General features: G+C 35.4%; 1 protein-coding gene across 1 annotated transcript in view; it reads left to right on the top strand.

Annotated features, from left to right (window-relative positions):
* Nucleotides 1–13,121, top strand: part of Cow (Proteoglycan Cow) — a 58,296-nt gene that overhangs the window by 35,601 nt on the left and 9,574 nt on the right. Inside the window, exons 2-8 of the mRNA XM_066397404.1 lie at nt 3,370–3,427; nt 8,252–8,354; nt 8,437–8,574; nt 8,667–8,812; nt 8,868–9,094; nt 11,449–11,932; nt 11,984–12,121. Coding sequence (XP_066253501.1) covers nt 3,370–3,427; nt 8,252–8,354; nt 8,437–8,574; nt 8,667–8,812; nt 8,868–9,094; nt 11,449–11,932; nt 11,984–12,121 — 1,294 coding nt within the window. The remainder of the gene's footprint in view (nt 1–3,369; nt 3,428–8,251; nt 8,355–8,436; nt 8,575–8,666; nt 8,813–8,867; nt 9,095–11,448; nt 11,933–11,983; nt 12,122–13,121) is intronic.

Genomic DNA, 13,121 nt, shown 5'->3' with positions numbered 1-13,121 from the left:
CAATCGATGTTAAGATGAGTTAATGTTTGCATCGAAGTCGAAGGAGAACATTTTCAGCAACTATTGTAAGTTTCATGTTACCTATTGTTAAATGTTTTTTTACTTTAAAAAATTGCATACCATTTGTTTAAGTGTAGTTTTAACAAAGCGTTTTTGATTTTTTTAAAATTTCCTGCGTTACTCTTAGTCACGCGATTAGCAAAAGAAGACAAACAATTTCTAACTTAAAATATTCCTTTGTACTACATTGAAAACTGTCGCTAAGTTTCAATGTCATATTAATTTGCGTTTTATTGTTATTTACTAGTTTTTTTTTAATATTTAACGACTTTTTAAAAAAGTTTAACACCCAGTATCTTGAAAACAAAGCATTACCGGACCTATGTTTATATAAACATTTCTTCCTAAAGTCACTCAAAGAATCGCCCCTTGAAATATGACCAAGTATTTAAATAACACCCTGTATGTTTACCGTTCAACAATGAGCTGGGTTAACTTGACAACTTAGATACCGTTTTTATTTATCATGCATATTATCCATCATCTTAAGCTTGGCCTAGCTCAGTGAATTTAATGTTAACGCGGTACAAATGGCTGTAAATATGTCGCATTTTTATGAATTAAAAAGGTTCTAAATAAAATGATAACCAGGCGTCGCTGTTTTCTTTTAAAATAATTCTACCTTCAAGGGACGTGACATAAAATTTACTGTTGTTGAAGTTTACTCCCCCTATGTTGCCAAATTGCAGATGTTTTGGAGTTGAAGATGTTTTATGCCTTACTTTTGTACAGGAATTTCAATGTAGGAAACATTCCTATACTAAATCCTCTCCAAGCGTACTTATAAGTCAAAAAAATTGGTTGAAAATGATCCAATATTATATTCAACCGGAAAAGAACCTGTAGCAATCTGTAGTGTTTTTCATTTAACCGGAATTTTAGTTTTGGACATACACTCTCTAAGCTAAATGACAACATTGGCGGGTAAGCTCGGCTGCTAGTCACTTGACACTAATTGTCAAAATTCATTGGGGGTTGTCAAACTGTCACAGTTTCTTTCAGGTTATGGGAATTTTCTTTTCTCAATTCTGATTCTGTTTTCAGTTTGTAGAATTTGATTTTAATGCGATTTTTTTATTTACGGTTTCGTTTATACCCAAAAAAAATTTTGGTAATAACCTAAAATCACAGACGTAACAGATTAGATACATAAATTATTATAGCAAAAATTTAGAAATATGTCACAAGGTTTTTTAAATATTTTTATATTTAAAAAACGGCGCATTTCTCCACTGTTTATCACCTAAGACATTGGCGTTGAGTAACGAACTCTGGGAAAACTTGAAAATTTTATTACTCAAAAAGCAGAGGCGTAACTGACGAGATTTATAAAAAATTTGAGAAAAACTTGATATGGCTCATAAGATTTTGTTAGAATTAGTGTATATTTTAAAAAAGAAGTATGCGATTACTAACGATACTGAATTGTACGTTGAGTTTCTACTAAATCCAAGAATTTTATATTTTAATTGTTTGATAAATCGAAGCGCAACTAGTGAGATTTGCAAATTATTTTATAAAGTTCTTGAATTGAGTCATGAGAGATTTTTGGAATTTTTTATATTTAAAAAGTGAAGTGCTTTGCAACTGTTTATGTTGTGACATATGGGCATTAAATCTCTACTAACACCGGGTAAATTTGGCATTTTATTACTTAAAAATCAGAAGCGCACCTAATGAGATTTTAAGTTCATTTTAGATTCCCCTTCTTCATATAAATATCTATCGCTAGCTGTTGCTGTTATATATTCGTGCTAGTTTTTTTTAAATCCGTTAACTTGAAGAACATTTTCAGGTAAATTGCAGCAATATTCCGAAACAAGAGAATAGTGCCAGGTTATCATATTTTTTATGAGTACCTCTTCTAAGGGCAAAATGGAAAGCAGAAAATATGAATATACAGTGCGTATACTTAAGTTGGAACAATATGGGGCACTTTTTTATTAGTAATTTTATAAAAAAGTTATTCTTTATAAAAAGTTCTGCATAGCCTTAAATCTGAAATGAAATAATCAGACGTCACATTTTTGAAGTCGTACACCAAATTTCTTAAAAATATGAATTTGGCTCAAGAAAATTTTATTATTGTCAGTTTCAACAATGCGCATTTATCTTTTTTTGTTTATTGAAAACATGACAACTTTGTGTCTCAACATAGCCATCCTCTTTTTCGAAACATTTAACCGTTCTTTTGCTAAATTTCCTTAATACATTCACTATCATATTTGGAGTAATTTCCTGACATCTCCCGAAATGATCCTCTCTAAAAGATCAACATCATGAAACGGCTTGTATTGGTAGATTTTCTGTTTTAAGTAACCTCATAAGAAATAATCCATAGGAGGTAAGTCAGGAGGTTTAGCAGGCCAAAAAATATTTGAACGTCTGTGAATCACTCTTGCTTTGAAAATATTTTGAAGGTATTCTCTAAGAGCTAACTGTGGCATGAGGCACCGTCTTATTCGAACCAGATTTGCTGACGTTCTTGTAACGGTTAAATATTCTAACACATATCATACTTTACTGTCAAAGACGTTGAAACATTTTGAAAGAGAGACGCTAGTGAAATTACTTAAATCTAGAGTAAATAATCCTACATAGTTGCACGAATTATTAACTCTTTGTCTTTTTCTATTAGTAAAATAAATTATTGTTATGCGTTAATTATCTATTTAAATTGCGCAATTGTTATGAAAACAAATTAAGAGATGAAAAGTTATCATGTTTTCAATAAACAAGAGATAAGTGTGCATTGTTGGAACTGAAAATAAAATTTTTTTGAGCAAAATTCATATTTTTAAGAATGTTGGTATACGACTCTAAACAGTTGATTCTTTCATTTTAGGTTTAAGACCCCGCAGAACTTTTTATGAAGAATAACTTTTTTCGTAAAATTATTATTAAAGAAGTTTCCCGTATGATTCCAGCTTAAGTAGACACACTGTATGAATAACTGCGCCCCTTTTATACTGTCGAAATTGACATGGTGAATTATTTCAACAATGAGTAAGCATTTCCGAAAAGTTGTGCTCACCATGAACCTGAGTAAAAGGGGGCTGACGTCAATTATGTTGCGGATTTTATCACCAAATTTGCATTGAATAACAAAACGTTCCCAACTTAAACCCAACTTTAGCTTTCTTGCCGTGTTAAAAATGTAAGAACAATCCCAAAGCTTGAATTAGTGTTTAATTAGCGGTAATAGAGTTGAATGCGATTATGAACTTTTAATGGCAATTTCTTTTCCTTTAATTAACTCCCTTGGAGAATGCATATTTTACTTCATTAACCGAGATATTTTTCTTCCAGGATGAGACCAAGACTGTAAAATCTGGAGAAAAAAAGCGCTGGATTCACGATCCATCAAGTAAGTATTGCTATGTACTTAATTAATTGATCTAATTAATGTAGTAACCTTGCCTGCGAGGATTCCCTCCTTCAAGGGCTTCAAAACTACTAGGTCATTGATTTTCTATTAAAAGAAAACGTAGGCAGGTACTGAAACACGAATACTACCTATAATATACACAACTGACCAATTTAACCGCGTTGAAATTTCCAATTTGAATAACACATGGAAACTCCCAGTTTTGAGCCTCTAAAGAGCCATTTTGCTAGGAAAAATCTGTTTCTGAACCTGACAGATAGAGTGCATGCCGTTTTTGATTAAGTTTACCTCCATTTAATGGGAAACTGTCAAAATTAATTAATTAATGAATCGATCGCCCCATGGTTGGATGGTCTGGATAATTTACGAGCTACCTAATCCTTTTTTTATGTAATGCCGGAATAGTGTTAGTGGGTTAATTGTCGTTCTTGAATTGTGGCTCTATGATGGACGGTTTATGAAGGAGGGAGGCGGCATAGAAATTTAATTTTCACAAGGGTAAACATGAATTCCAACATGAAAATGTGAGTTGTTGGTAGTTTCATCCATGACGTGCATGAAAGCGTGAAAGGAAGAAGAAAAGATAATGGAAAGCTGTGACTCCTCTATAAATATACTCCAAAACAGACATTCTTACACCTAACGAAATGATTTAAAATGACAAAATTGCACTGTATTTTTGTTCTTCTAGTGGGCCCCTAATTGCCTGACACCATCATGGGTCGTTGCCAAATTGTGAAATTTTTATTTATGTTTGTGGAATAACTACAAGACTGTGTTCCAAGCTTAAGGAAATAGTCACGGTTGGGCAACACAAGTGATATTTGGGTAGCCATTGTCACATGGTACCTTTTTTAGTTCTTTAAATTTTCTTGACTAAACCAGAACCCGTCCCTTAATCGCGAGTTTTTCAAGTAGAATCTGGCTTTTCGTCGTTGACGGATATTTTGAAAACTCTTCTTTCGGAATGGGAATTTTTCTTGATTTAGTTGTTAGATGGAAAGTACCACAGTTTTGGTTAAAAATTTAAGAAGTTTTTAGCAATTTGAACTAAAATTAAGTTTTGCGAGCTCAGCTCTTGAATTTTCTGCTGGTTTATATTTTTTAAGCAAAATCTGGATATATTAATAAACTGATTTTTTTTTAATTCAGGAATTAGTAGATAGATGGTGATAATGACTCTGAACAAGAGCCTTCAAAAGCCAACAAAAGTTCTCAATCGAAATCCCTTTACCTGAGAATCGAATTGAGTAGACTTCCTCTATTAACTATTACTATTGACCTCTTCTTACTACTAACTGACTATATTGCGAATCTCGCTATAGATAGATGTACAGGGTGGTCCACGTAAGACAGTCCACTGTCTTATCTCAAAAATCGTAAGGTTCAGAAAAAAGTTGAATATAAAAGTTACTCAGTTTTTCATAAATTTTTATTTTTTTAATTTTCAAAGTTACAGGGTGCTCCAAAAAACCGTAACACATTTTTTTAATGGAATACCCAATATATTGTCAGGGGTATTAATTATAAGTAATATTATGTATTTATCTGAGAACTTATTAGTAATATATCAATCTATAGTGTAGTTAAAGAATAGAATTGTATAATTGTAAATTAATTTAACGATAAATATGTAGTTATTAATTTAACTAGGAAAAATGGTGAATAATAATATTAATTTGCTAAGTATGTAAGATCTCTTCGGTTTAGATATATAACAAACATATACTTAATATATTTATCATTTGAAAGGGAATTAAAAAAATTCGTTTTCAAAAAAAAAAACTCGGTGTCCCATTAAAACAACCGAGTTTGTCGCACTTAAAATGTGGAAAATTTGGATTTTTTTTCACACCCTGTATAAAATTTCTCGAGAATTAAAAATATACTCTAGTAGAACCACCCTCGGTTTTTAATTGGACAAATTTTCAGATGATACAGTTAATACTTTGCGAATTTATCGAGAACTTTCAGAAGCTTATTTTTCCTTCGACGGTTTATTTCAAATTTAATGGACTCAAAAACTGCAAAATATTTTTCATATTTTGTAACAACAGAAAGTACTTATAATGAAAAGCAGAATTAGTGACCGTATCTTCGAAAACATTAAAAAATCAAAATCCATGAAAAACCGAATAGCTTTTACGTGAAACTTTTTTTCTAAACCTTACGGTTTCTGCGACAAGGTAGTGGATCATCTTGCGTGGACTGCCCTGTACATCTGTTCTTCCAGCACTCACCTTTTCCTTTCAGCTTCTCTAAATAAAATCGTTTTTCTCCGCTTCCCTGGAACGCAGAGATGCTGCCAGCAGTGCATTTTTCTCTATTAAAAAATCTATAAAGCTTGTTCCATTTTCAAATGGGGTTACTAGATAGATACCTTTAGTTGGTAAAACGACGTTTAAGCACGCAAACTCTCCGACTTTACCCTTTCTCGGCCTTCAGAGGGCTGTTTAACGTATTAATTAGTAAAGCTGCACATAAACGGTCGAATTAGCGGCACGATAAGCACTCTTCGAGGGGGAGATTTATTTATTCTCTTTCTTCGAGCAGAATGCCAATTATTCCTCTTACAGTTTGTCTAAAAATTTTTCAGTCTAAAGCTCAGCATTGCAGGTAAAAATTCAGAATTCGCTAAATGCATTCACCCAGCATCAGCTTAATAAATGGATCAAATTCACTCCAAAACCGGTCGTTTAATTGCGCCCCTTGTTGACTGCTGTGGAATAGTTCGAGGGTAGTTGTCTCCCCGAGTGAAGTTTCTTCGGCTGTATTAGGGAAAAGTTCGACAATTAGATTGTAAAATAATTAAGCCGGATCGAAGCTATTTCCCAAAGATGCGCCAGAAGGATTTCTTGGGGTTTAATTGCTTCGGAACTTTGAGGGTTGGTTTTAACCCGGAATATATCCCCAAATAACTTCGGCGCTGAGACAGGAGTGCTTTTGCGAGGTGAGGAGGGATCTTGATGGAAACTAATCAACAAAACCTGGAAAGGCATGCAGAAATCCGAATTTTATTCAAACTTTCCGCATCAGATTTATCACAGTTGGAAGTTTTAATTAGTGGTACAATTAATCAAGTCAAATGCAGTCATTAAAAATTAGGAAAAGCGAGCCTGGCAACAACTTGGAAATCGGTGAGAAAGGTTACTTCCATTAACCATTGTTTACCGTTCGTTAATCATTTGCACTTTTATTGAAAGCGAATTGTGGCTGTAAACGTTAGTTTTAAGCCCACCAAAGAATAAAATATTAAACACTACGTGCCTCGATTTTCCAAACGGAGAAGAACAAAGGCGAAAAGGAGATAATTCAGATCCATTCAAATTTCAGATTATATTCACAGTTCTTTTAAACCACGCTTAGAAATTCCGTTTCTAGCTAGCTACTCACCACCACTAAGGGTCAACTCACGGAGTGTTTCCTTATTTCTATCTCTCGTTCTCTTCATTGCCAGCATCGCGTGAACTTCTTTCCATTTCAAATTCCATAAAAGTTTTCTCCATTTTTAGAGTCCCTTGGTCAGTTTCCTCTTAGTCCTTCTTCGCATCATTTTCTGCTTTCCAAATGTGTCCAGCGACTCTGTGGCCGGATGGATGGGTTATAGGGATGGGATTACCGGGATTTACTTCCAGATTTCATTGATTGATGAATTGAAAATAACGGTTTTGTGCATGAAAATTTCCAAAGGCATCGATATCCCGGAAACTCTAATCTCGGTGATGAAAAATTGTGGAATTATTTAAAATCGAATCAATCAAGAGGGAAATTTTGGACGTGGTTGATAATAACGCATCGCCTTTTTGTAATGTTGGGTATTAGATTTGTATTTGTATTTAGGAGGTATTTCTTCAGCTGAATTTCATGATTAACTGAGGGATCCAGGAAAAGAACCGCCACAAAAAAATAGACTCAGACTAACCCGGTGGTTTGCAAGTTGTCCTCACACCTTGAGGCACTAACGAGGAAAATTGTTTGCGGCTTGTTGAGAACTGAACGGCTAAATTTTCGTCCAGCCATATCTATGTCCCGAACAGATCGATTAACCGTTTTGCCACATTAAAATCGTCCCTCACGTGCCGTCCCAATGTGGCGCTATTTCTATTGCACCTAAAAGCGGCCCCTCCGTTCCAGCGCTCTCCAAAAAACTTCAAAATTCCCCCATATAACAGAAACCCAATAAATTGCGATAGCTTTTCCATAATATATTACCGGGTCCGTCCTGATATATATTTTCAGCTGACGACGGGCTGAAAAGACCCTAAAAGACGTCAAGCAGGTAACCAGAAAGGGATTGCTGCTATTGCAGGCCTGCTTCTTCTTTCCAGGGATCGATTTTACTCGGGATGGCAGCCAGACGAGCTATCCATTAGGGTTTAAAATGTAAACAAGGATAATTTACGTCCCAACAGAATGGAGGCCTTTGTCGGCCACACCTCGCAATAATGGGCTCATGATGCAAAAGGAATCCTATTGGAAATATGAATTGGGAGGTGCTTGTTATCGATTCAAGACAGAGAGGAAATTGAAGTTATTAATGTACTTCTATTGCTGTTTTGTTCTATAGAAGACACCAAGATAGTCGTAGAAAATTATACTGGTTTGAATATGGGTCAAGCTCATTTCTCAATGCTCATTTGCATGATGAATTAAACATCCTCCGATTAGTCATAAATCAAATTTTGGTTGAATCGTTACAACGTCGAATCTCTTGTCTGTGATTAAGGTGCCACACTCGTCCTCCTTATTAGAGATTTACAATATCCAGGAAACGAGGAATACTGGCAACTTTTTTCTTTGCAGGTGATTTATGCCGTCCATTGAACTGCAAGAAGAAAGAAATATGTTTGCTCGAGGACTCGTTCACTGCAGTGTGCGTTTCAAGGAAAGAATTAAAGAAAAATGGGTAAGGAATTTATTGGAGTTTCCAAAGAGATTTTCTCCAAACTGCTTCTTCGTAATAAAAAAGGCTAAAATATAAATTCCAGGGACATAGTGGTCCCTAAATCAAGCACTAAAACCGACGATCCGAAAGCTAAAGATGACGAGGAAGATGACGATGTTTTCTATGATTCCGAGGATGATGCTGAGGATGAAGTTGCAGATGACATTAGTGATTCTAGCGTGTAAGTGTATTCCAGTCCGATTACTAAAAACCCCATTATTGTTTCACATTAACCACACAACACAAATGCTAAGGAACCTAATGTTGTTGCAGATGCCGTCCATGTCCAGTAGTCAAACCAATCTTCTTATGCGGATCCGACAATCGTACTTATAGCTCTTTATGCCGTTTAGATTACCATAACTGCATCCACCACACCACTATCAAAGTGGCTTGCAAGGGCTTTTGTCCGTGCAAAGGTTGTTTGCCCTTTAATTGCATTCTGAATAGTTCTGAAACGATGTGATTGTTTAGGAGAATCTGACAGCAGACAAAGGAAGAAGCAGCGGCAATCTGAGAGATTGAACAACTTTATGAACAAGTATAAAGCAACTTTGGATAAAACTGGGGCTGGAGGGTCGATAAGTGGAGCGACACCTGAGAGACCTATTGCCAAGAAAGACGTGTACTCGTTTGTTCCTCAGGATATTAAGTACGACAATAAGCACTACAAATACATCAAGTACACTAAGTACAACAAGGTAAGCGATATTTTTCATGACTTTTTTATGTCCTTCGTTTTATGTCGAAGTCTACATATACTCCTCAATTTTTATTTTTTTGCTGGTTCTTATTTGAAAATTGTGGTCTGTTCGCCCCTAACTTTATTAAGGTAGAATGCATATCTTGCAAAGTACATAAAACTCTTATATCTCTCAAATATACAATAAAATCAAATATTAAATAAAAGGTTTTTTTTTAATTTTGCCCTCTCATTGGTTTCAAAATTGCATCCAATACGCTCCTCTTTTTACCGTCCCTATATCATAATTTTTCATATTACAGAGATCCCTTACAGCAGTCTGTATACGTGAATTCCTCAAGTATCACGGCCTATTAAAGTCTAAATTTCTATTTAATTTTTTTTAAGTAATTTTTTTAATAAAAAAATTTAATTTAATTTTGCTGTTCGTTCCTACTCGAAGATTGTCTTACCTACTACCCCTCTGTTTTTACTGGCTTCAAAGGCATATTTTTCAAACGACACAGATATCTTATAGTCTACGATACGTCTCTGACATTTAAATGCCCACGAAAACCAGTGGCGTATTTGGTTTCTCAGTTTTCAAAAATTTTCAAAATTTAGGGTGAGAAACGACAACCTCTCTGTTTGATATTTTCACGATTTTGAATTTCTTGCAAGTATGGAGTGCCCCTGATGAATATATTATGAATGTACTATAAATATTAAAAAATCATTTTTACTATGATTTTGGGTTAATTTTTAAAATCTGTGAATTTTTACTTTCCGTTACAGTTTTTTTTTGTAATTTAAGTCATGTGTTATTTTAAATGTGCCACTTCAGTTTTTGTTGATATCTGGAACAGAAGTTTCAGAAAAAAACTTTTCCAGCAAAGAACACTTAATTTTTTAAGTTCTTTGTAAATTTACCAAAAAAAAATGTGTATTCCATTTGCAAAAACAAAATTTGTCTTAGAATGTCCTTTAAATGACCTTGAGTAAAAATTTGCTTCTATGTTGCACATCCCCTTTCATAGCAAACAACGTTTGTTTGAAACTTTTTTGATTTTAAATTTGATTTTGAAAATAATCGCTTATGCCATTTTAAATGAAACACCCTGTAGAAGATATTTCGAATTACGATTGTTAAAATGTTTTTGTCTGTGACAAAAATCATTAAACAAAATAAAGCCTCGGAAAAATATTCCACAGAACCGGATTTCTGGAGGTCAATATCGCTTAATGTGTTGATTCTTGTGGGAAAATACCCCTGGCAATAGTCAACAAACTGGGGTGTGGCGAAAGTCAGTTGGAAACGAGGTGCAAAAACATCCAATTTTAAGATAAAATCGCTAAAACCATAAGAATAAATGTTTTATGCCATTATATGTGTGACTATTAATAGCCCATGATATGTTGATTTTTTGAGAAATAGCATCTGGTAATGGTCAACAGCGAGAGGCGTGCCGAAAACGAGTTAGAAACCACATAGATGCTGTTACGTACAAATCACATCAGAGAGAAACACATAGGGGCACACCGATTGTCGTTACAAAACGGGTGCAAACACATGCAATTTTAATATTAAATCGCAAAAACATTTAAAAACCTACGCCACTGAATTTCTATGTGTTCATAATGTGGTGATCCTTTTGGGAAATTATACCCGACATGAGTCAACAAAACAGGGGCGTGCGGGGATCAGATAGAACGGGAGAACAACGCAATTTTATTCAGTAGGTCGACACAGAAAACACGTCAGATCATAAAATAAAACATTCTGCGCCATTAGATTTTTGTAGGTCAACAATGCATAATTTATTGATTTATTTTGGAAAATACCTGTTAATTATTAATAAATAGCAGCGTACCGAAAATCATTTGGAATCGAGGTTCTTATACACAATTTTTATAATTAGATAGGTCGGAGAGAGGAATATTTCAGAACTTTAGGAAGACGTTTTTAGATCGCTGGAGTCTATAAAGGAAATATCTCAGAGAGGCCCAGTCGCGGGCGCGCTGAAAGTTATTTAGAAAAGTGGTAGAACACGGAATTTTAATATTGAATAGATCAACTAAAAAAAAAAAAAATTTGAAAGAGCGCGATGTAACTCGATCTTTAAAATTGCAATAGAAATTTGAAAATATATTTTTTTCTTTAAAAACATCCAGTGGCGTGGTCATACACACGGCGCTAGCCAATTTAAAAATAATTCATTTAATGCAGAGTGTGTTCTTTCCTCGCTAGTATTCAAAGTTTCAGTTCAAAAATTCAAATTCAAAAATGATCTCCAGAATATAAAATAAAACTCCAACACCCGGTATTTTCCATTCCAATGCTCCGTTCACTACTCTCAACTTTCCCTTGCACAGGACAACTACATTTACGCCGACGACAAAGACAAACTCCGAGGCTACAACGAGGTCACAGACGAAAAAGGCTATAGCAATTCCATCAATGGTCTCGACCCTGCTCTGCCTCTGCAGAAACAATGCTCTTCTACAGCAATGCAAGCCATGGGCAACCGCCTCTTGGACTGGTTTTCCGTAGTGATGGCCGATTCCTCCAAACGAAGACGTCTAAGAAACAAATCCAAAGACCACTTCCCTATTGCCTGCAAAGGGGAGGTGAGATGGATGTTCCAGCATCTGGACGAAAACTCCGATTCCATGTTGTCCTTGCAAGAGTTGTATGATCTGGAGCACGATCAGAACGAAGTTTGCTTGAAGCCGTTCCTACAGCAATGCGATCTGGATAAGGATCTTGTGGTGACTCCTGTGGAATGGTGTAAGTGTTTCCAGAGGGCTGAGAGGCCGTGTGCGGCCGTGCGACATAAAATTTCTACGGATTTGTTGGGTATGTTGATGAAAAGTTGATCGAAAGGGAGTTAATTTCGGTTACTTCCAGGTGTATATATGCCAGAATGCGATAGTCAAGGCTACTACAAACCGATCCAGTGCCATAGTGCCATTGGAATGTGCTGGTGTGTGGATAAACATGGAGTGGAGTTTGCCAATACGCGCACTCATGCGAAACCAAATTGCGGTAAGTTTTTTCATTTTTTTTCCAACTTCGTCAACATCTTGGGACTAACTTCGCCTGCCCTAAGTGTTAGAATTTGCTAATTTTTGCATGTGTCCAGCATTGTGGTACCCAGATCAGCGGAAAACCAGAGGAACCATTGCGCCGGCACAGGTTTTCTGCCTTTTCCTATTTGCATTTTTTTTGTACAAGACCACATGGAACTTTGAGATTGTTGAAGTTTAGCCCCTTTAAAGCAAATTTTGATGAGGCACTCTTTTCCGCCAAAATCAAAAACAACTTTAAGTTTCTCCTAGCTTTTCTGCCACGGCAACTTCCCGTCTTTTACCATTCTGATTTTACCAGATTTTACCTGATATTTTCTTATTAGAATCATTTTTTTCCTTTTTTAAAGTAAAAAAAATCTACATTGAACAGAAAATAAGTCATTAAAATAAGATAAAAATAAGAAAGTATTAGGTGTACAACTTTGCTTCCGCCGTTTTTGAATAGATGTATGTAGCGGTAAGTAATGATCGAAATAAATAACCCCATGTGGGCATGCAGGAGCCTTGGGCACCTGTTAACATAACCTCATAAAAATATTAGTCTATTTGTGTCTTCATCATAAAGTTATTCGCAATTGAAAATGTCAGTGTACGAGCCAAATTCTCGTCATTTGCGGGAGGTTTTACTTTTCTGCTTCAATATGAAGAAATCTGCTGCTGAGGCTCATCGAATGCTCTCAGATACTTATGGGGAAGCCACTATTAGTGAAAGGACATGTCGTGAGTGGTTTCAGCGCTTCAAGAACGGTGATTTTCACGTCGAAGACCAACATAGCGGTGGAAGAAAGAAGGTTTTCCAAGATGCGAACTTGGAAGCATTACTTGACGAAGACTCGTGTCAAAGTCAACAAGAATTGGCACAATCATTGGGAGTGACTCAACAAACAATCTCAAAACGCCTCAAAGACATGGGAATGATTCAGAAGCAAGGATATTGGGTGCCGTACGAGTTGAAA

Source organism: Euwallacea similis, chromosome 15 (genome assembly GCF_039881205.1).
Source record: "Euwallacea similis isolate ESF13 chromosome 15, ESF131.1, whole genome shotgun sequence".
Classification (NCBI taxonomy): Eukaryota; Metazoa; Arthropoda; class Insecta; order Coleoptera; family Curculionidae; genus Euwallacea; species Euwallacea similis.
This window is presented reverse-complemented; position numbering and strand designations above follow the sequence as displayed.